This window comes from Prinia subflava, chromosome 2 (genome assembly GCF_021018805.1).
Source record: "Prinia subflava isolate CZ2003 ecotype Zambia chromosome 2, Cam_Psub_1.2, whole genome shotgun sequence".
Taxonomy (NCBI): domain Eukaryota; kingdom Metazoa; phylum Chordata; class Aves; order Passeriformes; family Cisticolidae; genus Prinia; species Prinia subflava.
The window spans coordinates 273,528-299,244 of record NC_086248.1 but is presented as its reverse complement, the minus strand read 5'-3'; the positions used below and the strand labels follow the sequence as shown (position 1 = coordinate 299,244).

The window sequence follows — 25,717 nt, the reverse complement described above, 5'->3', positions numbered from 1 at the left end:
CCCCGCACCCCGCCCGCCGCACGCCTCACCAACACACGCCCACCCACACCGCGCCCGCCGCCCCGCCCGGCCCCGCGCTGCGGCCCGGCCCGCACGGCCCGGCCCGCGCAGCGCCCGCGGACACGGCGGGACAGCGGCGTCTGTGCGCGGGCCGTGTCCCGGCATGCAGCGCGGGCTGTCTCATTTGCATGGACACGCCCCTTAGGGCCTGAGTCCTGTCCCACCCCACGCTCGTCGCGTCCCAGTGACGTCATCCTCGTGGCCAGCCGCGGTTCCGGTTCGGTGCTGGCGGCGCGGCCGCGGCGGGGCGGCGGCTCGGGGAGCCCCCGATGGCGTCAGGCGCCGCCCGCGGGCCGCCGTGCCGGGAGCAGAGCCTCCGGGAGCGGCCGGGACGACGATCGGGTTCTGCCGGGCGGAGTCGGAGCCGTAGTGGGGAGCGGGAGGGTGAGCAGAGCGTGCTCCGTACGTACCGGGGGCGGCCGGAGCGAGGCGCGGGCGCTCCCCGCGGTGCGAGGCGGTGTCACCGTGCCCGGTGCTGCGGGACACCGAGCCGTGCCAAGGGGTCTGGCTGCGTTCTGGTGCTAACTCCGGTGTTTTGGGGCAGGGGAGGAGCTGCCGGCGGGAGATCGGGACTGTGAGGATGGAGGGGAAGCGGCCAAATCCCCGAACAAACCCCAGCGGCCCCCGGTCGGTCCCGGCGGGGCGCTGGAGGGGCGCAGCGAGAGCTCCGCCAACGGGGCCGCGCCGCCGCCACGGGCTGCCGGGAGGCGCGGCAGGAAGGGCAAGGCCGAGGTGCTGCTGCTGGAGCTGTCCCGGGCCGCGGAGCCCATCCGGGTGGAGAAGGGGAGCGGCCAGGACGGAGACGGCCCGGAGAGCCCGCGGGGCGGGCGGCCCAAGAGGAGGGCGGCCAAAGTGTGAGTGATGGTGGCAGTTGGGGACACCCGTGCTCTAGAGACACGGGAGAGCGGGGAATGGTCAGCCGGGATAAGAAGAGGCTCCAGGGAGACCTTAGAGCTGCTTCCAGTGCCTGAAGGGACACCTGGAGAGGGCCTTTGGACGAGGGGCTGTAGGGACAGAGCACAGGGGAGTGGCTGTGAGAGTTAGAGGAGGTGTTGGGAAGAAATCCTTCCCTGTGGGAGTGGCGAGGCCCTGGCACAGGGTGCCCAGCAAAGCTGTGGCTGCCCCATCCCTGGAGTTTTTCAAGGCCAGGTTGGATGGGCCTTGGAGCACCCTGGTTTAGTGGAAAATGTCCTTGCCCCTGGCAGGGGGTTGGACCTGGATGAGCTTTAAAGTGTCTTCCAACCCAAACCATTCCCTGATTCCATATTCGGTGATCTCTATCTCCCCAGAGGGCTTCAGTGTCTTTCCTGCAGGGCTTTGTCCCATGTTACTGGGCTGTACTGATTCCTCACAGACCAATCCTTTCCCACTCTAGGGAATGTGTTTGGATCCAGGAGCCCCTGGCAGGGGGCAGCAGCTGCCCGTGGCAGGAGGAATTTCCTTGGTTCCTGACAGAGCAGGAGGAGCTTATTGGTGGTAGCAGGGCAAGCTCCAGGGAGTCCAGGGTGGGGGAGGCTGTGTGCTCAGGGCCTCTGGCATGGCTGGGGGATGCATCCTCCCCCGGCTCCGGGAGGGAGGCTGGGAGGGAGGCAGGGCTGGCCCCTGTGGTGCTGCTGCTCACCCCCAGGCTCTGCCCTGGCGTTGCAGGGCTCTGCTGTACCTGCAGGAGCTGGCGGAGGAGCTGATGCCCGCGTGCCAGCCCCCGGCCCCGGCCGAGGGGGCACCGGAGCGGGCCCAGAGGAGGCGCCGGGGCCGCAGGAGGAAGGGGGAGGACACAGACAGCGACGACCCCGCACAGGATGCTGACTTCGTGCCCTCCCAGGAGGTGCTGCGGGCAGAGGAGGAGGAGGAGGAGGAGGGCAGCGACGCGTTGCTCAGCGAGGCGTCGGAGCCGGAGCTGGAGCCGCCCCGAGGGCACGGCGGGAGGACGGCGGCTACGGCGGTGAGGGCGGGCTCTGCCTCGGTCCCCTCTTGCCTGAGTCCCAGCACCAGCAGCTCTCATGGCGTCCCTGCTGCCAGGGCAGGGCAGCTGGGGCAGAGGTGGCACCTGGGGGTGGCACAAGGCCAGTGGCAGCTCCCGGTGAGGGCCAGTGGGGGCAGGAGCAGGGACAGATCCTCTGGGAGAGGGAGCAGGGCCTGCGCTCCCAGGGCAGGCGGAGGCAGGTCCTGAAGGGGTCCTGGCCTCCTGAAGTTCCTGGAGTGGCTTCAGCCCAGTGTGACATGTGGACAGTGGCTGGGGAGAGCTCTGTTCTCAGGGCTGTGGTGGTTCCCTTTGGGACTGGTGGGTCCCCCAGGGCTCGGGGCTTGCTCTGAGTCTGCTCTTGTGCCCAGAGATCCAAGCCCCAGTGCCGAGGCCTCGCCCCCAATGGCTTCCACAACTCCATCATGGCCCCCGTGGAGAAGAGCTCCAGCCTTACCTGCAGCCTGTGAGTGGGGGCTCGGGGGGGTACAGGGAGCAGTGGGTGTGTGCTGGTACCGTGGCTGGCACAGGTGGAAGGGGGAAGGAGCGGGTGCTGTCAGGAATGTCAGAATCCTGCTGGGAGGGGGCACAGCCGGGTCGGGAGGGCTGCAGAGGGCAGGGGCTGTGCTGCACAAGTGGAGGCTGTGCTGCAGGGTGCAGGTAGGGGATGTGAGGAGGGGGTGCTGGACCGTGGCTGAGCTGTGGCATGCACTGCAGGCGGGAGCAGAAGCACTCGCAGTGGGAGTTCCCCGACTGGATCCCCATGGCACACAGGTGGACGTGTCTCTCTGACAGGTACCGTGGGAGCAGGGCCAAAGGAAAGGTTGGGGCAGGTCCCAGCAGTGTCTGGGGTGAGCAAGGGGAAGGGAAGGCTGTGCTTCCACACCCCTCTGCGTATCTGCTGTGGGCTTTGGGGGTCTCTTGCATTTGGCTGTGGAGCAGTGTGGGCAGCAGCAGGGCCTGTCAGGAGGCTGGGGCGGTGCTGGGCTGTGCGGGGTGAGGGCTGAGGGTGGGCAGAGCTCCTCTCACTTGTGCCTGCACAGCGAGGCTGCCCCGTACCTGCCGGCAGAGGAGCAGTCTCCCCTCTTCTCCGTTCAGCGCGAGGGCATCAAGGACGATGGTGCTTTGTACAGGTTAAACAGGTGTGTGATGGCTGTCCCCAGGCCCACTGGCGTGTTTGCTGCCTGTCAGGCTGTCCTCAGTGGCTGTCAGGGTGTCCCCAGGCCTGCCTGTGACCAGGGGTTCCCCCAGGGTCACATCCCTGGCTCGGGCAGCCGGCCCGTGCTGTGCCCTGGGGTCGCACCAGCCCCTGCCCCGGCGCCGCAGGAGCTTCACCCCTCTCCCACCGACAGGTTCAGTTCTCTGCAGCCCCACCCAGAGCGTCTGGACGTCTCCTTCTTCGTGGGCGGCCCCGTGTGGGCCATGGAGTGGTGCCCGACCCCGGAGGGCTCTGCGGCCCCGCAGTACGTGGCCGTGTCCTGCCACAGGAGCATGGAGGAGACGCACAGCGTGGCTGGGCTTCACTCGGGCCCTGCCCTGCTGCAGCTCTGGGGCCTGGGCGTGCTGCACACACAGCAGGGGTGAGTGCCTGGGTCTGGGGCCTGCCCAGGCCCTGTGTCCCTCCATGGCTGTGTGGGTGGTGAGCTTGTCCTCTCCCAGAGCCACCCCAGGGAGGCTGTGCTGTGGCCAGCCCTGCTGGTGGCGTGCACTGGTGTGTGTTGGAGCTGCTGGGCGCCAGCTGCCGTGTGCCTCATGGCCGAACTCACACCCACAGCTCTCCCCACAAAGCCAGGCTGGCCTACGCCATCGCTGCTGACTACGGCTGCGTGTGGGACATGAAGTTCTGCCCCAGCGGTGCCTGGGAGCCACCCACTGCAGCCCGGACGGTGAGCGCTGCTCAAGGGCTGCCCCTGGGCTCCCCGGGGGTCCTGAGAGCTGCCCCGTGTCTGAGCCCCTCTGTCCATCCCCAGCACCCACAGATGAGCCGGCTGGGCCTGCTGGCTGCTGCCTTCTCAGACGGCAGGGTGGTGGTGTACGCCCTGCCACACCCTGGGGCCCTGCACCACGCCAAGACAACCCAGGTAAAAGGTAGGAAGAGCCACACCGCCGAGCAGGGGCGTCCTGGCCCTCCTCCCCCTGTGCCAGGGTGGGACTGCAAGCCTTGGGCTGGGCACCTCTGTCCATAGGAGCCTGCTGTGCTGGGGAGCTGCCAGCAGGACTGTGCCCCAGCCTGGGAGCTGCATGGTGGGGAAGTGAGCCCACCTCATCCCCAAGATTGGGACCCTGCTGCCCCCAGCCTGGCACCTGTCACAGGTATAGTGTGGGGTCCAAGGCTGCTTTTTGGTGTTGGGGGCCTGCTTGGGGTACTCTTGTGCCCAGAGGTCCAAGCCCCAGTGCCACAGCCTTGCTTCCCACGGCTTCCACAATTCCATGGTGGAATTCCCGTGGAGAAGAGCTCCAGCCTTACCCACAGGCCATGTGCAGAGTGCTGCCTTGGCTCTGTCCCAGGGCACTGCAGCAGCCTGGCTGGGGTGTAGCTCCCAGGCAGCCCCCGACAGCCGGGCACGGGGAGGGGCTCTCAGCGGTCACTGTGCCCACAGAGCTGCACCACCCAGGCAGTGCCCGTCTCCTGCAGCCAGAGCTGCCCCCTGCAGCCTGGCCGAGCCGTGTGCTAGGGCAGGACGGGGTGCGGGGCCAGCTGAGGCTGGCGGTGCCTGTGCCTGGCTGTGCCGCAGCTCATCAGTCATGACAAGGATTGATGGCCCTGCGTGCCGGCGGAGGGCGCTCAGCCGTGACCGGCGCCTGGCGGGGAACGGGCTCCGTGTGCCGGCACAGCCCCCAGCCCCGGCATAGCCCCCAGCACAGCTCCCAGCCCCGGCACAGCTCCCAGCCCCGACACAGCCCCCAGCCCCGGCACAGCCCCCAGCACAGCCCCCAGCCCCGACACAGCCCCCGGCACAGCCCCCATCCCCAGCACAGCTCCCAGCCCCGGCACAGCCCCCAGCCCCGGCACAGCCCCCAGCACAGCCCCTAGCCCCAGCACAGCTCCCAGCCCCCGGCACACTGCCTGTGCCTGAGGGGGGCAGTGCCTGCTCTGGCTGTGCCTCTCTGGCTGTGCCTGCTCTGGCTGTGCCTGCTCTGGCTGTGCCTGCGCTGGCTGTGCCTGCTCTGGCTGTGCCTGCCATGGCAGTGCCTCTCTGGCTGTGCCTCTGGCTGTGCCTGCTCTGGCTGTGCCTCTCTGGCTGTGCCTCTGGCTGTGCCTCTCTGGCTGTGCCTGCTCTGGCTGTGCCTCTCTGGCTGTGCCTGCTCTGGCTGTGCCTCTCTGGCTGTGTCTGCTCTGGCTGAGGGTGTCTGTGCCTGCTCTGGCTGTGCCTCTCTGGCAGTGCCTGCTCTGGCTGAGGGGGTCTGTGTCTCTCTGGCTGTGCCTCTCTGGCTGTGCCTGCTGTGGCAGTGCCTCTCTGGCTGTGCCTGCTCTGGCTGAGGGGGTCTGTGTCTCTCTGGCTGTGCCTCTCTGGCTGTGCCTGCTCTGGCTGTGCCTCTCTGGCTGTGCCTGCTCTGGCTGTGCCTCTCTAGCTGTCCAGCTGTGGTTACTGCATCCCAGCTGTCACAGCTGTGCCGGGGAAGATGCACAGCTTCTCCATACCTGCACCCGTGGCTGCCACGCTCCGGGCTGTGACGTGCCTGTGTGGTGCTCGTTGTGCTGAGGACAGCTGCTCACGGGGGGTCAGGGATCCCAGGCCTGAGGGATGTGGGGCAGGGTCCCCACAGCACTCGTGTTGGGTATGGCTGGGATTTTCTGGTAGACAGAGCTGGTGGTGCTGTGGGTATCCTGCCCTGAGGGTCTCTGCAGCCTGCCCTCCCCACGAGTGCTGCCTGGCTGCTCCAGTCCTGCCAGCCATGGAGCAGATATCCTGCACGGCTGCTCTCTGCCTTCCTGGCCCCTGTGTGTCACTGCACCACCTTGACTTTGGTGCTGGCCGTGGCGGGGCAGGAGCGTGGCATCTCTGCCTGCAGCACGTTTGAGGGGCTGCTTCCTCCAACACACAGGCAGGCCTGGCTCCTGGGGGTGCTGCTGCTGCCAGTTTGCCCCTCCACGTGCTTCAGTTTCTGCTGTGCTGGGAACACTGCTCTGGGGGAGCGGTGGGACAGGCACTGGGAGCCCTGGCCAGGGCCGTGAGGAGCTGCAGTGCAGGCTCCAGGCAGGGAGCTCCTGGGACAGCCAATGCCTGCCCTGACCCTCTTCTGCTCTCTTCTAGATGGGTCCCTCCACAAGCACCTTATCTGCAAGGTCAGTGTTCCCGCCATGGTGATCCCTGTGGGGGCTGGCACCCAGTGAGCCCCCAGCGGGTGCAGGGGCAGAGCCTGGGGGCTGAGGCACCTGCAGAGCGCTGGAGGGGCAGAGCAGTGTCGTGCCCCACCCCGGGCACCCCGCTCTGGGGCGTGGATGGCTCCGGTGCAGGCGGTGACCCAGGGCTCTTCCTGGCCCCCAGGTGCAGTGCATCGCCACCCTGCAGGTGGGCTCCGTCCAGGCAGGCAGTGCACCTGAGTGTGGGCAGTGCTTCAGCCTCTCCTGGATGCCTTCCAAGCCCCACCATCACCTGGCAGCAGGGTTTTATGACGGTGAGTTTCTCCTGTGCCCCGTGGCAGCACTCAGGGAGCAGCCCTCACCCTGGCAGAGACACTGGAGCCTTGTGCTCAGCCTCAGCTGGTGCTGGAACCTCTGCCCAGCCCTGGCTCAGGGAAAGGCTTTTCTGGGCTGGCAGTTGTCATTCTGACGTGCCTCTAGGCTGGTCCCTGTCTGTGGCTCTGGGCGTATCCACATCTGTTGGGCTTGCCTGGATGGATTTTCTGCTAAGCTTGCAGTGATCTACAGCTCTGTGCTGTGTTGCCAGGACCTGCTACTGTGCTGTCTGCTTGGAGCCCCAGCTCCAGCCTGGCCCAAGCCCTGCCTGTGCTGCTGCTGTGTCCTGCCACCATCCTGTCCCTCTCTCAGCCTCAGCCCCAGCTCCAGCCTGGCTGCTGTGTTCTGCAGCTCCCACAGCCCTGCCTGTGCCGCTGCTGGGCCCCCTCTGAAGCAGCTGCAGCATTGGCAGTGCCTGATGGACACAGGTGTTTCCACAGGCACCGTGGCCGTGTGGAACCTGCTCACCAAGTCCCTGCTGCAGTGTGTGCACCAGCCTGACGCCTCCCTCAAGCTCTACCCGTTCCGGTGCTTCCTGGCCCACGACCACGCGGTCCGGAGCATCGAGTGGTGCAAGGCTGACAGGTGAGGGCAGGAGCTGCCAGGGGAGGAGCTTCCTCCTGCAGGAGGAGCTCCTTTGCCAAGAAAGGCTTGGGAGGCCACGGTGCCAGTGGCACTTGGGCCTCTGCAGCACCAGAGAGATTGGGCTGGGCTTTCCAGGGTGAGGGCAGTTGAGCCACTGCGAGACTGGGGGCACCTGGGCCCCGTGGTGGGGCAGGGCACAGCTCCGTGCTGAGCTCTCAGCGCTGCCTTTCTCCTGCGTCTCAGCAACTTCCTGGTCACAGTGGGCAGCGATCGCAAGATCAAGTTCTGGGACCTGCGGCGGCTCTACGAGCCCGTCAACAGCATCAAGCGGTTCCTGAGCACTGAGGTGGCCTGGCTGCTGCCCTACAATGGCATCACCGTGGCCCAGGACAACTGCTACGCCTCGTGAGTGCTGGGGCCAGTCCTGCTGCCAGGGCCTGGCCCAACTTCCCAGGGGCCCTCCGGCTTCCCCCTGCCTGGGACCGTCCATGGCAAGGGCAGACTCTGTTTTGGGTCTCAGCACAGCAGCACAGTGTGCCGTCCCCTCTGCCACGCCATCCTGAGGCAGAGGCAGGGTGGGCTGGGGGTGTCCTACCCCTGGACTGGGAAACAGGTGTGCAGCTGAAGGGGTTTGGGGTCTCGGTGAATTCTGGGTCTGTGGGAGCCGCTTTGAGCTGCCTCTTGACTTATGACATGCTGCTAGAGCAAGAACAGCCCCGTCACCGTGGGCCAGTTCTGTGGGGAGGTGGGCTGTGCATTCCTGGTGACAGCAGAGTCAGGCCTCCCGTGCCTCACTCTGCCCCTTCCACCACAGGTACGGGCCCTGTGGGATCCACTACATCGACGCCGGCTACCTGGGCTTCAAGGCCTATTTTGTGGCCCCTCGCAAGGGCACCGTGTGGGTAAGGGCCAGTGCAGGGGCCAGGTCAGCACCAGCTGGGGCCCAGGGCTTGCGGGGGGGGTGACACTGCCCGGCGGGGGTGGTGGGAACCCCGTGCCCTCCAGCCCTCTGTCCCTGCAGAGCATCTCCGGCTCGGACTGGCTGAACACGGTGGCTGCAGGTGACATCACCGGTGAGCTGGTGGCAGCGGTGCTGCCTGACCTGGCTGTCAACCCCCTGAACGTCAAGCGCTCCTCGGATCGCAGATTTGTAAGAGGCCATTGCGCTCGGGGGCCCAGCACGCAGGGCTGGCGGGGCAGGGGGACCAGAGGGACCGTGGGCCCCCCCGCAGTGGTCCCCGGTGTCCCTGGCTGCAGGGAGCAGCAGGATCTCTGAGCCCCTCTCCCCACAGCCGGTGTACAAAGCCGACCTGCTGCCGTGCAGCCCCGACGGCCCCGAGGGTGCCGAGCAGGCCCTGCCCAGGACCCAGCGCTACAGCGAGATGGTGGCCAGGAGCTACATCCGATTCCAGGACACGGACCTGGTAGGAGAGGACAGGGGCAGCCAGGGTTTGTGGGGCTGTGGCTGGGCAGGGCGGGGCAGGCCCAGGCCATGCTGCTGGGGCAGTGGGGCAGCACCCTGGCCCCTGCAGGGCTGAGATCGTGGAGCACGAGGGGCTCCTGCCTCGGGCCTGCAGCCCAACGTGGTGCCACCACTTTGCAGCGCAGCTTCCAGAACTTCCCAGGCCGGGAGCCCATGCGCCGGATGCACAGGCAGGAGCTGAAGGCAGAGCTGAGCCTGGACCGCCTGCAGCTGGAGGCGCTGCACAAGGTGAGGGGCCCTGGTGAGCCCCGTGAGCTGCACTGGGCACAGGTGGCTCTGCTCGGGGGGCACGGCCCCGCAGCCCAGCCCCTCCCTGATGGGTTCCTCTGTCCCTCAGGTGCGCCTCAGCCCCAACCTGGACTCGCAGGGATGGCTGGTGTCGGGCGGGCAGGCGGGCATTGTGCGGGCACACTGCCTGGCAGGGCTGGCCTCCGCCGTGGGCCACCAGCTGCTCCCAGAGTGCCAGGCCCGCTTCAGCGTCCTCTATGGGGACACAGCCAGCAGCCCTGGCCCCCCTGAGCCCCCCCCTCTGCCAGCAGAGTAGGGTCAGTCCCTTGTGCTGCTGCCATGTGCTCAGCCTGGGCAGGGCTTGGGGCTGGGGCCAGCTATGCTGGCATGGGGCTGTGGGCCCTCAGTGCTGCTTTCCCGACGGGTGTCTGCTGCAGGAGGGACAGCTGCTCCCAGCCGTTCCCTGGGACGCTCTGGACCTTTGTCCTCATCCTCTGGGCCTGTCTGCACTGTTTGGTCTGAGCTGGGCAGGGGTGGTGGGGCCTGCGCGTGTCCCGAGGCTGAGCTGAGGGTGTGATCCCGGGGAAGTGCCCGTGGGCTTCATCGGCGTGGAGCTGTGCTTGTGCTGGCCTCCATCCCACTGTGCCCCACGGGGCGGGGAGGGGGCTGGGGGCCGTGGAATCGCTCACATTGAGCTGGTGTTCAGCTGTGCAGAATAAACGTGGTTGGTTTTGTAAGGCTGTGGTGGTACTGGCACCGGGGTGTGGCTGGTGGTTGTGTCTGCGGGGGCCCACCCCCATCTCCACCCATTCCCTCCCCGTGCCCCTCTGTCTGCTGCACTGCTGCTGCTGCTCCAACACATTTATTGGCAGCGCTGGCACTGCTGCTGGCACAGATGGACAGATGGATACCAGGGGCACAGGCACAACTCAGCAGAGGGAATGGATCAGGCCCAGGCACAGCAGGATTCAGATGGAGCCCAGGCAACAGCGGGGGGGGCTGGGGCCAGGGCCACGTCTGAGGACCCCCGTGGGGGATGTCCCTTCCTGCCAGGACAGACAGGCTCCGTGGGGACTGGGTGGTGGGGCAGGATTCCAGCTCCTCCAGAGCTGTGGCACAGCAGGGCGTGGAAGATCCCAGGGAGCCCCTGTGCTCCACAGGCCAGGCCATGTGTCCTTTCCCCCCAGGACACCACACTGGAGTCACTGTCCCACCCCAGGACTCCACAGCACTGGGGTGGGTAAAGGGGGGGTGGAATCTCAAGCACTGCCCTGCTGTGGCACAAGGAGCTGGGGCCAGGGCCACGTCTGGCCCAACGTAGCAGCGGGAGGGGCTCTCAGGTTCGGGGGTCCTGGCAGTGGGGACAACCTGCTGTCTCCTCCTGGTGCTGCTCCACCTGTACCGTGCACAAGGCAAAGCCAAACCTGCTCTGGAGCAGTGCAGTGACCTCCTGCAGCACCGTCTCGGCGTCAGCGCCGGCATCTGGGGGCAGCAGGGCAGGGGCTCACTCCTGGCACGGCCAGCGGCCCCCGCCGTGCCCCGGGCGGGTCACTCACCCACGGCCACGTGCACCGACACGGCAGGGTGGCTCAGCGTCAGCGCCCAGAGGTGCAGGTCGTGGGCGCCGCGCACCCCGCGGGCCCCCAGCACCGCCTCCTTCACTGCGTCGAAGTCCAGGCCCCGCGGCGCCCCTGCAGCACCGCCTGGTCACCGGGGCACCCTGGCCCGGCCATCGCACCCGCCTGGGTGAGGGCCAGCAGTGGAGGCCTCTGGGGCTGGGGGCTTCCCAGGGGAACCAGGCGGGGCATGGGGGCTTTGGGGTGAGACAGGCGTCACCTTGGGGCCAATGCACCTGGCTGGAGGGAGACTGGGGACAGGGGGATTCAGGTGGGGCAAGGGAAGGACAGGGGTGAGCTGCCTCAGGGGCAGAGCGCTGTGGCAGATGCAGCTCCGGGAGCTCCTGTGCCCACCCTGCACCTGTGGTCTCACTGCACCCCTCTCACTCACTGCTCACCTTCCATGAGGACCCTGAGGACGTCTCTGAGGATGGTGATGGTGGAGCCAAGGACGAAGACCGAGAAGAAGAGGGTGCTGATGGGGTCTGCAATCTTGCACTGGGGCTGCAGAGAGCGGGGTCTCAGTGAGGCTGGGGGCAGAGCCCACGTGGCACCCTGCATGGGACTGGGGGAGCCGTTCCCGCAGGCAGCACTGGCGCACTCCAGCCCGGGCACCTTGAAGTAGATGATGATGGCAGCCACGAGGACGCTGACGCTCTGCAGCAGATCCCCCACCACGTGGACGAAGGCTGCCCGCACGCTGGTGCTGCCGGGTAGGGGGCTGTGGCCGGGCGAGCAGGACACAGAGCTCTCCAGCTGCTCATAGGCCCCTGTGCCGTGGCCGTGGCCAGCAGGGGACTGGTGCAGGATGTAGGCCATGCTGGGAAGAGCAGGGCTGGCTCAGTGCCACACTGGCAGGGCATGGGCGCCCTGCTCGGGCAAAGGGGGCACACAAAGGCAACCACACCTGGTCTTGGGACAGTGGGAGGAGTGGGGCTGGAGGTGCAGCAGGGCTGGAAGGTGCACAGGAACAGGGCAGGGGTTTGGCTCATGACAGGGCTAGGGAGGCGCTGCCTGGGGGACCACGGAATGTGGGGATGTAGGCACATTGACTGGAAGTCCCAAGCATACAGGGGACAGGGAAGTGGGGGAGGCAGCGCCTGGGGACACAAGGCTGGTGCACAGGGACATAAAGTGACCTGGGGGCACAGCTGGGGGTCTCAGGGCCACAGGTGGGGCAGGACTCAGGCTGATGGTGCACAGGGAGCACGGGTGCACAGCCCCACTTGGGACATACACCAGATTGACGCCGACGGCGCAGGCGGACGTGGCCAGCATGGCTCGCGCCTCAATCTCGTAGTCGTTGCTGATGATGCGGGCGGCCGCCAGGTAGACGAGGGCTGCAGTCACAACCCAGATGGAGAGGACAGAGGCCAGCGCACCCAGGGTCTCTGTGGGGTGACACCCATCAGCACCCAACCCGGCCGTGGGGGTCCCCGGAGCCCCGCAGGGCCCCCTCCCCTCACCTGAGCGGTGCCAGCCGAAGGTCATGGTCTTGGTGGGTGGGCGGTTGGAGACCCAGAGGGAGAAGAGGCTGACGGACATGCTGCCCACGTCTGTCAGCAGGTGGGCCGCATCTGTCATGATGGCCAGGCTGTGTGCCAGGTACCCGCCTGTGGGCACAGAGCAGCTGGCACCCGGCCCCGGGGGCAGCCCCCCGCCCCGGCCCAGCCGCTGTTACCTATCACCTCCCCGACCATGAAGAGGCAGCAGACGGCGCAGGCGATGCTCAGCTGCTGGCGGGCCTGCAGCCTGCCCTGCCCGGGGCTGGGGGTCGGCGGGCTGCAGCGGCAGCGGGGATCCGGGGCCGGGGGGGCCGCCGGTGCTGAGGGGTCTCCAGAGCCTGTGAAGAGACTGGGGGCGGGGGTCACTGCCGGCAGCACCGGCTCGGGTGCTCCCTGCCCAGAACCCCCAGGGTACCGATACCGCCCAGCGGTAGGCAGCCAAGCAGCCGGTGGGGGACGGTGGAACCCCCCACAGCCGCACAAGCAGCCACCGGACCGGCGGCAGCAGCAGGAGGCGGCGGCACGGGGCTCCCGCCGGAACCGGAGACGGGACTGGTGTGGCACCCGCGGGCAGGAGCAGGTGGGAGCGAGGTGTTGCGCCTGGGGCCGGGCTGCGGGACGGGCACCGTGGAGACGTGAGGGGTGAGGAGGGGACGACGGGGGCAGCAGTGCGGGAACAGGGAATGACAGCCCACCGGGACGGGGGCTAACGGATGGACGGTACCGGCGTGGGCGGGTGATGGATGGATGGTACCGGTGTGGGTGGGTGACGTTTGGGCGCCGATAGGTGCGGGACGGACGCCCGAGGGGGGAGCGAGGCTGGCGCACGGCGGGGCTGGTTCCGCTTGAGCGGAGGTGCCGGTGGCGGGGTGAGCGTGCCGGTGGCGACGTGACGGTGCAAGGGGCGGACCGTCAGGGCTGGCGCGGGGACTGCGGAGGTGCCGATGTCCGTGTCGGATGGATGGAGGCACGGGGGCGGGCGGCGAGGGACGTGCCGGGGTGCCGGTGTCGGGAGTGGGAGGCGGGAGCTGGGCGGCGAGACGTGCCGGGGGCTTGCGGGTGCCGGAGCAGCTGAGGGCGACGGGGGCGATGGAGGTGCCGGCAGCGCGGGTGCGGGAGGACCGAGGGTTGCAGATGCGGGGGACAATGGAGGTGGCCGTGCGAGGAATTGCCGGCAGCCCCGGGAGATGATGGGGTGCCGGGGGTGGCGGTGCCAGGGTAATGGAGGTGCCGATGATGGAGGTGCTAGTGCCGCTAGTGCGGTTGTCGGGATGGTGTGCGGTGGTGATGGAAGTGCCGGTGGTGATGAAAGTGCCGGTGGTGATGGAAGTGCCGGTGGTGACAGGAGTGTCCGAGGTGCCGGTGCCATGAGGTGCCGGTGATGGGAGTGCCGGTGATGGAAGTGCCGTCGGTGCCGGAGGCGCCGGTGATGGAGTTGTGCTGGCGGTGGTGGGGTGCCGGGGTGATGGGATGCCGGGGCAATGGGTGCCGGTGATGGGATGCCGGAGGTGCCGGTGATGGATGCCGAGGGGATGATTGCCGCAGCCGGCGGTACCTCTTGAGGCGCAGGCTGCCGTCGGCGCGGCCGCTCCGCGGGCTGACCAGGCGGGCGCTCTCGGTGCCGGTCGGGAGCTCCATCCCGGGAGCGAGCGGCACCGCGGGCACCGGGAGCACCGGCACCGCCGAGCCCCGCCCCCGCCGTGACTCCGCCCCCGGCGGGCCCCGCCCCAAGCGCGGGTGGCGGGGCGGTCCCGCCGCCGGTGCCGCCGCTCCGGGCTCGGGAGCGGGGGCGTCCGCGGCGGGGTGCAGGAGGCTGCCCGGGTGCTGCGGTCCAATGGATCTCCAGGCAAATACGTGGGAGCCGTGTGCAAGGGGCGCTGCTTTGGCGGGGGAAGCTCTTGGGGGCAGGGCTCAGCCTCACCTCTTGTCCCTGGGCAGGTGGTGACACAAATGGCCCTGGAAGCCGTCTGAGCACGGGAAGCACAGGAAAGGAGCTGAAGAGAAACCGGCAGGGTGTCACCGACGGGGATCGTGCCTGACCATTCCGGTCACCTTCCGCGGTGAAATGCCAGACCTGGTGCACGAGGGGAGTGCAGGGGACAGCGTCTGCCCAGGCTACAGGAAAGCTTTTGACGCTGTACCCCTTGGGATCCTCCGAGAGAAGTGTTGGGATGAGCCGGGAGGGGCTGCACTGAGCAGGGGCTGTGTGGGGAGCCCAGAGCAGGGTATTCAGCGGCCAGCAGCGAGCAGTGTACCGCGGGGTTAGTGCTGAGTCTGGCCCCGTCTGTCGCCGCCTGTAGGGACCTGGAGACCAGGCAGAGCACCCCCAGCACGGTGACAGATGACACCCACCGGGGAGAGGTGGCTTCACCCAGCGGGTCTTGCAGCTCCCTAGTGAGGAGGGATTCAGGGTGGGCAGCGGAGACGGGGGGCAGGAGCCTGAGGAGGGCCAGCACGGGGCAGTGCGGGATCCTGACCTCAGGACGGGCAGGGAGCAGCCGGCTGGGAAACAGCTCCGCAGAAAGGGCTCCGGGGGTCCTGGGAGACACCGAGTTGACCATGAACCATGAACAAAGCAACCTTGGCACCTGGACACCACCCCGTAGCGCCGGGCCCAGCGCTGGCTCCCCCAGACACGAGGGACAGGGACAAGCTCAGAAGAGCCCGCCGAGCACCCTGTGATGCTGCAGGGCTGGAGCGTCACTGCCGGGCTGAGGCTGCGGGAGCTGCGGCTGCTCAGCCCGGGGCAGAGCGGGCCCCGGGGATCCCCGGCCGGGACAGCTCCGGGAGGGGTGTGCGGGTGAGCCCGGCGCTCCCGGGGATCCCCGGGACAGCTCCGGGAGGGGTGTGCGGGTGAGCCCGGCGCTCCCGGGGATCCCGGGGACAGCTCCGGGAGGGGTGTGCGGGTGAGCCCGGGGATCCCGGGGATCCCGGGGACAGCTCCGGGAGGGGTGTGCGAGTGAGCCCGGGGATCCCGGGGATCCCGGGGACAGCTCCGGGAGGGGTGTGCGGGTGAGCCCGGGGATCCCGGGGATCCCGGGGACAGCTCCGGGAGGGGTGTGCGAGTGAGCCCGGGGATCCCGGGGATCCCGGGGACAGCTCCGGGAGGGGTGTGCGAGTGAGCCCGGGGATCCCGGGCTGCCCGGGGCGGGGCCTCAGCCGGGGGCGGGGCCTCAGCCGGGGGCGGGGCCTCAGCCGGGGGCGGGGCCTCAGCCGGGGGCGGGGCCTCAGCCGGAGGCGGGGCCTCAGCCGGAGGCGGGGCCTCAGCCGGGGGCGGGGCCTCAGCCGGGGGCGGGGCCCCTCCAAGGGGCGGGGCCAATCCCCGGGCCGTGTGCAGCACGAGCTGTCCCGGCAGCCCCCGCGGCCACGCGCGGCGATGGCGGCGGCGGGCGCGGAGGAGCGGCGGGAGCGGCGGGGCCCGGCGGGGCTGGAGCGCGGCCACAGCTCCGGCCCCGGCCCCGGCCCCGGCCCCGGCCCGCTGGGCTCGCTGCTCAGCCGGTTGCCGCTGGCGCCCGCCCCGGCCCCACGGCGCCGCACCGCCAGCCAGTGCAAGCCGGAGCCGCCGCTGCTGCGCACCAGCAAGCGGACTATCTACACGGCCGGGCGGCCGCCCTGGTACAGCGAGACCGGCGCGCCCGTGGATGAGGCCTTTGTCATCGGTGAGTGGTGGGACGGGGCCGGGGAGGGGATGGAGTCGGATCAGAGAGGAGATGGAGCCGATACCGGTCCGGGGAGGGGATGGAGGCCGGACCGTGGCCGGGGTCCGGCTGCGCTCGGTAATCGTGGAGCCAGGCCCCGAGCGGCGGCCGAGGAGGGGCTGGGACCGGGCCGGAGCCGGATCCGGGGCCGTGACGGATCCGGGGCCGGGGCGGTGCCCCCGCCGCTCCCCGCAGGCCTGTGCGGCGGCAGCGCCTCGGGCAAGACCACGGTGGCGACGCGGATCATCGAGGCGCTGGACGTGCCCTGGGTCGTGCTGCTCTCCATGGACTCCTTCTACAAGGTGGGGATGGGCGCCCGGGGCTCCGGGGCGGCGCTGAGCGGTGCCGGTACTCGCGGTTCCGGCGTGCTGCTGAGCGGTGCTGATGCTCGTGGGTGCAGGGATCCGGTGCGGCACCGGGCAGCGCTGCTGTGCCGGTGTCCGTGGGTGCCGGTGCCCGTGGGCGCCGGGGTCCGGCGCGGCGCTGAGCGGTGCCGGTGCCTGCAGGTGCTGGATGAGGGGCAGCAGGCGCTGGCAGCCCGCAGCGATTACAACTTCGACCACCCCGATGCCTTTGACTTCGAGCTGCTCGTCAGCGTCCTGCGCAAGCTCAAGAAGGGCAAGAGCGTGAAGGTGCCGGTGTACGACTTCACCACGCACAGCCGGCGCCGCGAGTGGGTGCGTGCCACGGGGGCCGGCGGGGCCGGGGCAGAGTCCTGGCAAGGGGAACTCCTCTGGGCTAAAGGGAGGGGGGGGCTGGGGGTCTTCAGGAGTGTGGGACTCGTTCTGGGGGGACTGTGGGTGGCTCTGCAAACAGGCCAGCGCAGATATGAGGGAGGGACTCTGGAGGGGTGCTGGGGGGATGGGAGTGAGCAGGGGTTGGGATCTGGAGCAAGGTTCAGGGTCTGTCCTGGGCTGGAGCATCATGCACAGGGATGAGCTAGGACTCCAAGATATTGGGTGCTTCAGCATGGTTATGGGGAGCCCCAACACAGTGGTGAGAGCCCAGGGGGCCTGTCTGTGTCAGTGTTGGTGCTACCGTGGCATGTAAGATAAACAGGACAAACCCGTCTCCTGTCTGCCTGCAGAAAACAGTGTATGGGGCCAACGTCATCGTGTTCGAAGGGATCCTGGCCTTTGCCAACAAGGAGCTGCTCAAGGTATCGCTGCCTCAGGTGGCCGCTGGCCCGGGAGGGGATGGGCTGCAGCAGGACAGGCGCTGGCCCTGGGTGCCACTGCAGCCCTGGGGGCTCTGGAGGGAGAGGTCACCCCGCTTGCTGGCAGAGCCTCAGGGGAGCTGATGCTGGGTGCCTTTGCTGGGTGGAGGAGGGGAGTGACCCAGATGTGATGGGAGCTGCATAGGGGGTGCTCACCCCTCCCAGTTTTCCAGCTCCTGGACATGAAGGTGTTTGTGGACACGGACTCCGACATCCGCCTGGTGCGGCGGCTGCAGCGCGACATCATGGAGCGCGGGCGCGACGTGGCGGGCGTCATCAAGCAGTACAACAAGTTTGTGAAGCCCGCCTTCGAGCAGTACATTGAGCCCACCGTGCAGGTGGCCGACATCGTGGTGCCCAGGGGTGAGGCCGGGGCTGCCCTGGCGGCGGGAGCGGGGGGTGTGGGGCAGGCGGGGTTGGCGTCTGCCCCACCGCGCGCCTTTGCTCCGCTCGCAGGTGGGGAGAACTTCGTGGCGCTGGACCTCATAGTGCAGCACGTGCACAGCCAGCTGGAGAAGGTGAGCCAGGGCTGGGCAGGGGAAGGGTCCTGAATGCAGAGGGCTGGAAGGGCAGGCCTGTGCTCCTGGAGCATCTGGGGGCAGTTTGACATCACCTCTCTCTGCGCAGAAGGCCCTGACGTGGTGTTTGAGGGAGCAGATCTGTGCAGTGGGCACTGGGGAGGAGGGGGGGAGCCACCTGGGCTGTTGGGGCTGTGCTGGCCTGAGTGACTGACAGGGTGTCCTTGCTGTTCCCCGGTGCTGTGCTGATGACCTCTCCACCGTCCAGCGGGAGATCACAGTCAGGTACGTGGGACCCCCACTGCAGAGGAGCCAGTTCTGGGCTGGGGGGCGTGGGCTGCTGGCACCCACTGGATTCCAGGTCTTGCGACTTCTCTGTCCCTGCTGGCAGAGCTTTGCTGAGGTGCCTGAACGTAGCCACTCTTGCCCAGTGTTGCAGTGGCTGTTGTGAGCTCCTCGGGGCCAGTCTGGCTGCATCTGTGGGCTGTGTCTGACACGTCCCACACTGTGGCTGGTGCATGTGCCCAGCTCCGTGCCCTGGTCCTGTCCTTGTCTGGAGCAGGGCTCCTGTCCCTACCACTGAGTCAGCCTGGGCTGTTCACTTCTGCAGGGGGAGTGCCCTGCATGGTCCCTCTTCTGGCAGCTCATGTCCCATTTGAGCAGGACAGCCCTTGTCCCTCACACAGGGCACAGCCCAGTCCCAGGGTCCTTGGGAATGTCCTGCCCTGCAGAGCTGCTGGTCCTGGTGCTGGCCAGGCTGGTGCAGCAGAGGCTGCAGCAGCAGTATGTGTGGTCCAGGAGGTTCTTCTCAGTCTTTTTGGGCAGTCTGGCTCTGGGATCACACTTGGGGCGTTCTTTGGGATCCAGGAGGGAGGGTCACACAAGATGGGAGTGCTCTTTCAGGGGAGTTCTTGTGGGGCCTTCCCTTGGTGGGGCCATGTCCCCAGGGCCCAGGGCTGTGGATCTGCAGGTGCTGCACAGCTCTGACGCCCTTCCCCCCTGCAGGGCAGCCCTGGCCTCCGCCCACCAGGGACAGCCGCTGCCGAAGACACTGAGCGTCCTGGAGAGCACGCCGCAGGTGCGGGGCATGCACACCATCATCAGGTACATCCCTGCCCCCAGGCCTGCTCGGGGCCCGCTGGGGCCACACCACAGCCCTGGGGTGAGTTTTGCCCCTGAGACCTCAGTCGTGGGGCAGAACAGCTGAATGGAGCTGGCCCTGGCCCCGTGGGCACTTCTCTGGTGACCAGACCTCTGCACATCTGCTTTGGGTGATCCCTGAGCCAAAAGCTGGCTTTTCCTACTGTGGGAGGGGACTGGTTGGCTCTGTCCTCACTGGAGCACAGGTGGAGCAGCTGGTGGCATGGAGAAAGGTACCCCTTGCCCCTCTCCAGGGCACTTGGGTTTAGAGCTAGCTTAGAGAAGAGACCTCGGCAGCTGCTCCTATGATTTCACCACTCCTGATCTTTTCATTCCCCCCGATGCTCCTTTTCTCCAGGTGACAGTAGCATCAGTTAGTGGAGGGTCAAGGGCTGAGGCCTTTAGGACCACCAGGGGGTCTCTTGTTTTTGGCTGCAGAACCTGGCAGCCCCCAGGGCTGTTTCTCCACAGCAGAGAGGGGATGTTGAGCTCAGTCAGGTCCTCCTGTGCCTGCTCATGCTGTGGCTGCTGTGGCCCCTGGATGTTGGTTTGCAAAGTGTAAGCTCATGTCCTTGAGAGACCTGCAGAGGACTGAGTGCACTTTCAGTGTGCAGATGATACCAAGCTGGGTGGGATGTGGATCCACTGGAGAGCAGGAGGGCCCTGCAGAGGGATTGGGACGGGCTGGATCCATGTGCTGAGGCCGGCGGCGTGAGGGTCAACAGGGCCAAGTGCCAGGTCCTGCCCTTGGGTCACAACAACCCCATGAGGCACTCCAGGCTGGGGCAGAAGGGCTGGAAAGCTGGAAAGGCCCTGGGGGTGTTGGTCAGCAGTGGCTCAACATGAGCCCAGGTGGGCAAGAGGCCAGTGGCACCTGGGCTGGCACTGCTGGGCACCTCCAGCCTTGGGGACAGTTCTGGGCCTCTCCTGATGAGACATTGAGGGGCTGGAGCGTGTCCAGGGAAGGGAACAGAGCTGGGGAAGGGGCTGGAGCTCCAGGAGCAGCTGACAAAGCTGTGGGGAGCCCAGCCTGGAGAAAAGGAGGCTGAGGAGGGACCTTCTCATTCTCTGTAGCTTCCTGACAGGAGGATGCAGCCAGGTGAGTGTCTGGCTCTGCTCCCATGGAAAAAGGGCCAGGATAGGAGGAACATGCCTCAGGCTGCTCCAGAGGAGATGTAGGTTGTATATTGGGAGCAGTTTGTTCATGGAAAAGATTGTCCAGCCTCAGCACAGCTGCTCCAGGTAGTGATGGAGTCCCCATCCCTGGTGGAGTTTAGAAACCTTGTGGATGTGGCACTCAGGGATGTGGGCTACTGGTGGTGTTGGCAGTGCTGGGGCTGGACTTAATCTCAAAGGGCTTTTCCAACCCAAACAATTTATGATCTTCTGATACTCCTGACTGCATGCAGGCTGGGCACCCTGACTCCTTCCTCATGTGGAAGCACGGGCTCCGAGGCAGCAGAGCAGGCGGTGTGGCACGCCAGGTGTGCCAGGCAGAGCCCTGTGCCAGTGCCATGTCCCTCCCCAGGCTGTGGCTGCACATTTGTACCACGAGTGCCTGCTGACCTCAGTCTGCTGAGGCCCAGGGCTGTGCTGGGCTGCCCTGGGGGTGGCTCAGGCTTTGCCTGGCCCTGCAGGGCTTTGGCACCGTTGGCCTCCAGTGGCTGTGCTGGTGCCATGCAGGAGCAGGGCTGGGGTGGTGGGGAGGCAGCTGAGCCCATTCCAGATGGTGTATAAGAAATGCCACATTTCTGAGGAGCATGGGCTCAGCCTCTCAGCTACCCCCTGGAATCCTGCTGGGCCACAGTCTGTCCCAAACCTCTGAGCTGAGCTCTGCTGGGTGTCTGTGTTAGGGGACGGCAAGGCAGTTTGTGTTTCTGGTGAGACTTGGCAGCACTCGTTGGCTCTGTGTCACTTGGGCATGGTCACCACGTGTGACCCTCTACTCCCAAAGTGCTCCTTTTGCCTGCTGCCCTTCTCTTGGGCTCCCAGAGAGCTCCAGGCTGCTGAGAATCACACACACCTTTAGCCACATTTCCTGCACCTCCATGTGCAGTTCCTGCATCTTGGCAGACCTGTCTCTTTATTTATTGAATCATGCAGTGGTTTGGGAGGGACAGACCTCTAGAGGCTGCCTCGTTCAGCCCCTGACATCCTCAGGGAACCTCCCACTGCGCAGGTTCCAGGTGCCACAGAGCTCATGGAGAGCTGCTGCTCCCCCAGCACAGCCTTTCCAGGCACCCTGACCTGCCCAGGGGCTCCTGCATCCCCGCAGAGCCGTGAGCCGGGATGGTTCTCCCTCCTTCTCCTGCCTGGCGTTCCCAGTGTGGCTCTCTGGGCTGCAGACGGTCAATCCTGGCGCCAGGCAGCGCCAGTCCCTGCTGTTCCACTCCAGAGGCTCCTCCTGCTCCCCGTCTGCCTGCGGGGAGGGTGTTGGTGGCAGCAGATGAGCATCGTGGTGGCAGCTCCCAGCTAGCATCACTGGGGAAGCGCTTTCCAGAGCAAATTCCTGCTGCTGTGGAGAGACAAACTGGAAATGGGTCCCACACTGGAATAGCTGCACAGTTTGAGTCATGAGGCTGAGAATAGATGGGGAGTGAAGGATGCAGTGTCAGGATGAGCAGGAATGGTGTCCCATTGTCAGAGGGCATGTCACATGAGATACTGGGAAGAGGTTCTTCATCAGGGTGGTGAGGCTCTGCCACAGGTTGCCCGGGATAGCTGACTGCCCCAGGGTCAGGCTGCACAAGGTTTGGGGGAACCTGGTCTAATAGAACATGCCTCTTCCCATGGCAGGGAGGTGGGACAAGATGTCCTTTAAGGACCCTCCCAACACAAACCATTCTGGCATTCTATAACCCCTCCATGCCCAGATTCTGGTGCCTGGCTGTACCAGCTGGCTCTCAGCTGCAGACAGTCCAGTTCATGCTGATGCTGTGATCTGCACCAGGCAGATCCCCGTGGTCCCTCTGTCATCCCCTGGGGAAGGCTGAGGTCGTCAGGAGCACCAGCTGTGGTGCTGCCATTCCCAGCTGCAGGCTCCCTGTGCTCCCTGTGTGCTGCAGTGTGCTGACGTTCAGCTGCCTCCTCTGTGATAGGAGCAGTGTTGTGTTTCCTCAGGCAGTGGTGCCGTGGGGTGATGGGGGCCCTTTGGCAGTGCTGTGCCAGCTGAGGAGGTGGGATGGAGGCACTGATGGATCCTGGTAACCTCCTGCTGCTGCTGAGCATGGCCGGGATGCCCTCCCTGGCACAGCCCTTCCCCTGCCCTGCTTGTGCCCTGGGCATGGAGGAGCTTCGTGGTTGTGTCCCTGCCCTGGGGCCAGGGGAGCTTCCCCATCCCCAGAGGATCCTGCCTCAGCAGGAGCAGCGTGGGGCCATCCCGCCCAGCCAGGGCCAGCACAGGCAGCGTGGCTCTCAGTGGGGACAGCTGGCAGGGACAGCCCCCGTGGAGGCAGGGAGGCTGCCGGGCTCGTGCTGCTGCCAGGCTGCTGTGGGTGGACGTGTGGGTGCAGCCCACCCATGAGTGCGTGCTGACAGCTCGCACTGGGAGCTGTGGGCAGGGTACCTGTTCCTTCCAGACCAGATTTTCTGCCTTCCCTGGGAGTGCTGGCTGTGCCAGGGGTTTGAGAATGTCCGTATGCCATGGTCACCGCAGGTGCTCAGCTGTGAGTGACCCTGGAATGGCTGCAGGAGCACACAAGGACAGCAGTGACTGTCTTGGAGCGCCTCAGTGGGGCTGTCTGTCATCCACTGAGGTGTAAGAAATGGCAGATGATGTCTTAAAATACAGAGTAAAAATATTCTATATCCTTCTGCCTCTTCGGGAGTGTTGCCAGCTCCACCTCTTCCATCTGGGAATGGGTAGGTGTCTGTGGGACTTCTTTGTCCTCATGTTCCCCACAAGGCTGGTGGCCAGGATGCTCCCAGTAGGAAAAGCCGTCCACTTTCCCTCTGCTGTGGGGTTAGTGCCCTGGATGCAGGGCTGGCTTTACCCCTCCCAGGGGAGGGAGATGTTTCGTGGGAGCTGCAGCCCCATGGCAGCTTTGTTGTGGTTTGTGTTTGTTTTACGTCAGAGCTGTGAAAAGGGCACGGTGGGTATTTCCGAGTCACCTGGTTCTTGGCAGGGCTTTATCTCTGACTTGGTACGTAGAGGGGAGAGCTGGGGACATGTTCAGCTTCTTTCTGTCACCAGCATGCTCAGCCATGGTGCACCATGTCCTCTTCCACTGTGGGGTCCTAGTCGGTCCTGGCTCTGCTCCTGTTCCCCCCAGGCTCCCCAACACTCACCCACTGCTCCTGAGTTTGTGCTGGCCCAGGACTGATGGTCCTGCCTGACCTGTTCCTGCTCCCAGTTCTCTCCCAGCTCTCTCTGGTGTCTGCAACTGGTGTTACCCTCCCTCCCAGGGTAGCTAAGCCACTCTCTTGTCTCTGTGGTTGTAAGACAAAAGCTGAAGTCTCAGTGAGCCCCACAGTGCTGGTGATCACTATGTCACTCCAGGAGTGCTCTGGTTCCCACAGACTGGGGCTGCTGTCCCTGTGGTTGGCCTCGTAGCCCCATGTGTGGTCTGCAGGGGATGGCAGGGCCCTGTTCCCACCTCACACGTGTCATCCCTCCCAGGAACAAGGACACGACCAGGGACGAATTCATCTTCTACTCCAAGCGCTTGATGCGGCTGCTGATCGAACATGCCTTGTCCTTCCTGCCACTGAAGGTGAGCGACCCCCTTGGGTGTAGCCACAGCCCCACGCCCATCCTCCCTCCTGGGTGCCCCTTTACACGGGGCCCCACACTCCTTGTGCTCCCCTTTCTGCAGTCGGTCACTGTGGAGACGCCCCAGGGCACGATGTACGAGGGGAAGCGCTTCCACAGGCAGCGGGTGAGACACGACCCCAGCTCCCCGTGAGGGCTCAGCTCCTGGGCTAGGTGCACACCAGGAGCACCCAGCACGTGTCCCTGTCCCCCAGATCACCGGCGTGTCCATCCTGCGAGCGGGCGAGACCATGGAGCAGGCGCTGACCGCTGTCTGCAAGGACATCCGCCTGGGCAAGATCCTCATCCAGACCAACCTGGACACGGGCGAGCCTGAGGTGAGCCCGGCTGCGGCCTGGGGCGCGGCCACGCGCCGCTGGCACATCACCAACCCCTTCCCTCCCTCCCCAGCTGCACTACCTGCGCCTGCCCAAGGAGATCAGCGAGGACTATGTGATCCTCATGGACAGCACCGTGTCCACGGGGGCCGCGGCCATGATGGCAGTGCGCGTCCTGCTGGTGAGCGCCGCCCGGGCGGGAGGGGCACGGCACCCTCGGGGCCTTCGGGCGCTCACGTCCCCGTGTGCTGCAGGACCACGACGTGCAGGAGGACAGGATCTTCCTGCTGTCGCTGCTGATGGCCGAGATGGGCGTGCACTCCGTGGCCTACGCCTTTCCCCGTGTCCACATCATCACCACCGCTGTGGACAAGCGGGTCAACGAGGAGTTCCACATCATCCCGGGCATCGGTGAGGGGCACCTGGGCATGCCGCACCCCGTGGCTGGGGCCAGCAGCCCTGGGCATAGAGAGCCTTGCGGCCACACTGACAGGACTCTGGTGGGGCTGGTGCTGCTGTCCCTTCACTTTGTCCCTTTCTCTGCCAGGTAACTTTGGAGACAGATACTTCGGCACCGATGGCCCCTCGGCCTGGTGTGAGAGCGACAGCGTGGACTGCTGAGCGTGCTGGCCACGGACCACGGGCCAGGCTGGCTGCAGGGCTGGCCCCCCTCCCTGCCCCCAGGAGAGGCCCTGAGCTGCCAGCTGTGCCCACCTGCCTGGCTCTGTGGCCCTGCACAACAAGCCCCTGCTGCTGGTCTCCCTCTGCTCCAAAGGACCAATCCTCCCAGGGAGGAGGAGGAGAAGAGAGGGATGGCCTCTCCTGTGGACCATGGAGAGGGGACATTTAGGGACATTCCTTGCTCCCAGAGCCCTGCCTCTGGGCCTGGGCCAGCCGTGCCTCCCAAGGGGGAGAGTGGTGGCCTCCCTGTGGCTGTGCCTGGGGTGATGCTCACCTTCTGCCCAGGGAAGAGGGGATGGGGTCCAGTCCAGGCAGGCTACATGCCTGGAATCTGTATTTATTTGTATTTATTGGGGGCAGCCCCCAGCTCCCGTGGGACCCTCCAACATCAGGGACTGGACCTCACAGATCCCCCCAGTCCCTGCCAGTCCACACTCCAGCCCTGGTCCCAGGGGTTGGGGGTTGGCATCGGGCTGCCTTCCTGGTGCTGTCCCGCCCCCGGTGGCAGAGCGGTGCCGGTGACCCGGGAGTGCTGAGGTGTCCCCGGTGTTGCCCTTGTTGCTCAGGTTCTTTTTCCAAAGGGCAGCGGCAGCCTTGCCCCCCTCGCCCCCGCCCCCGGCCGGTGCCGCCACCACCTCTGCCGCCGTTTTGTACCAATAAAGGAGCAGCGCGATCCGCGAGTGCCGCCTGCTGCCGCCGCACCGGGCCGGGCGGGGCGGGCGTCGCCGGGACGGGCTGTCCCCTGTCCCCGCTGCCCCCTGTCCGGGGTCTGTCCCGGCTGTCCCCTATCCTGGCTGCCCGCTGTCCCCTCTCCCGCTTGTCCCCTCTCCCGGCTGTCTCCTCTCCCGGCTGTCCCCTGTCCCTGCTATCCCCTCTCCCGGCTATCCCCTGTCCCCTGTCCCTGCTGTCCCCTATCCCCCATGTCCCCTGTCCCCACTGTCCCTGCTGTCCCCGCTGCCCCTGTCCCGGCTATCCCCTTTTCGGGGTCTGTCCCACTGTCCCGGCTGTCCCTTGTCCCCGCTGTCCCCTGTCCCCGCTGTTCCCGCTGTCCCCTGTCCCCGCTGTCCCCTGTCCCCGCTGTCCCCTGTCCCCGCTGTCCCCGCTGTCCCCTGTCCCGGCTGTCCCCTGTCCCCGCTGTCCCCTGTCCCCGCTGTCCCCTGTCCCCGCTGTCCCCTGTTCCCGCTGTCCCCGCTGTCCCCGCTGTCCCCTGTCCCCGCTGTCCCCTGTTCCCGCTGTTCCCGCTGTCCCCTGTCCCCGC

The 25,717-nt window shown here is 66.6% G+C and overlaps 3 protein-coding genes across 5 annotated transcripts; 2 read left to right on the top strand and 1 right to left on the bottom strand.

Annotated features, from left to right (window-relative positions):
* The first annotated feature begins 241 nt into the window (after positions 1-241).
* Positions 242-9,727, top strand: GTF3C2 (general transcription factor IIIC subunit 2). 3 transcript variants are annotated; one of them, XM_063422167.1, is made up of 18 exons: positions 242-444; positions 605-914; positions 1,708-2,002; positions 2,392-2,486; positions 2,738-2,815; positions 3,064-3,162; positions 3,373-3,600; positions 3,795-3,906; positions 3,991-4,108; positions 6,277-6,308; positions 6,511-6,640; positions 7,142-7,286; positions 7,530-7,691; positions 8,101-8,211; positions 8,292-8,436; positions 8,579-8,710; positions 8,890-8,997; positions 9,107-9,727. In XM_063422167.1, exons 1-18 carry the CDS (start codon positions 330-332, stop codon positions 9,311-9,313), a joined length of 2,622 nt encoding a protein of 873 aa, XP_063278237.1. In that variant the 5' UTR covers positions 242-329; the 3' UTR covers positions 9,314-9,727. The 3 variants fall into 3 exon arrangements, with proteins under 3 accessions (XP_063278237.1, XP_063278228.1, XP_063278246.1); XM_063422158.1 differs by having other exon boundaries at positions 242-462; XM_063422176.1 differs by having other exon boundaries at positions 243-462; positions 8,101-8,188; positions 8,308-8,436; positions 9,107-9,726.
* A 398-nt stretch (positions 9,728-10,125) lies between these two features.
* On the bottom strand, positions 10,126-15,100 carry SLC30A3 (solute carrier family 30 member 3). The gene is made up of 9 exons (XM_063391932.1): positions 13,416-15,100; positions 12,540-13,372; positions 12,295-12,456; positions 12,080-12,226; positions 11,851-12,004; positions 11,229-11,433; positions 11,012-11,117; positions 10,554-10,688; positions 10,126-10,479 (listed from the first exon to the last, which is right to left on the bottom strand). The coding sequence occupies exons 1-9, from the start codon at positions 13,754-13,756 to the stop codon at positions 10,334-10,336; spliced, it is 2,229 nt and encodes a 742-aa protein (XP_063248002.1). The 5' UTR covers positions 13,757-15,100; the 3' UTR covers positions 10,126-10,333.
* A 351-nt stretch (positions 15,101-15,451) lies between these two features.
* On the top strand, positions 15,452-25,139 carry LOC134563826 (uridine-cytidine kinase-like 1). Its single transcript, XM_063422146.1, has 14 exons — positions 15,452-15,777; positions 16,012-16,118; positions 16,323-16,493; positions 16,904-16,975; positions 17,206-17,395; positions 17,489-17,550; positions 17,819-17,835; positions 18,556-18,654; positions 23,309-23,402; positions 23,505-23,567; positions 23,656-23,778; positions 23,852-23,959; positions 24,033-24,189; positions 24,326-25,139. The coding sequence occupies exons 1-14, from the start codon at positions 15,495-15,497 to the stop codon at positions 24,397-24,399; spliced, it is 1,620 nt and encodes a 539-aa protein (XP_063278216.1). The 5' UTR covers positions 15,452-15,494; the 3' UTR covers positions 24,400-25,139.
* The last annotated feature ends 578 nt before the right edge of the window (positions 25,140-25,717 follow it).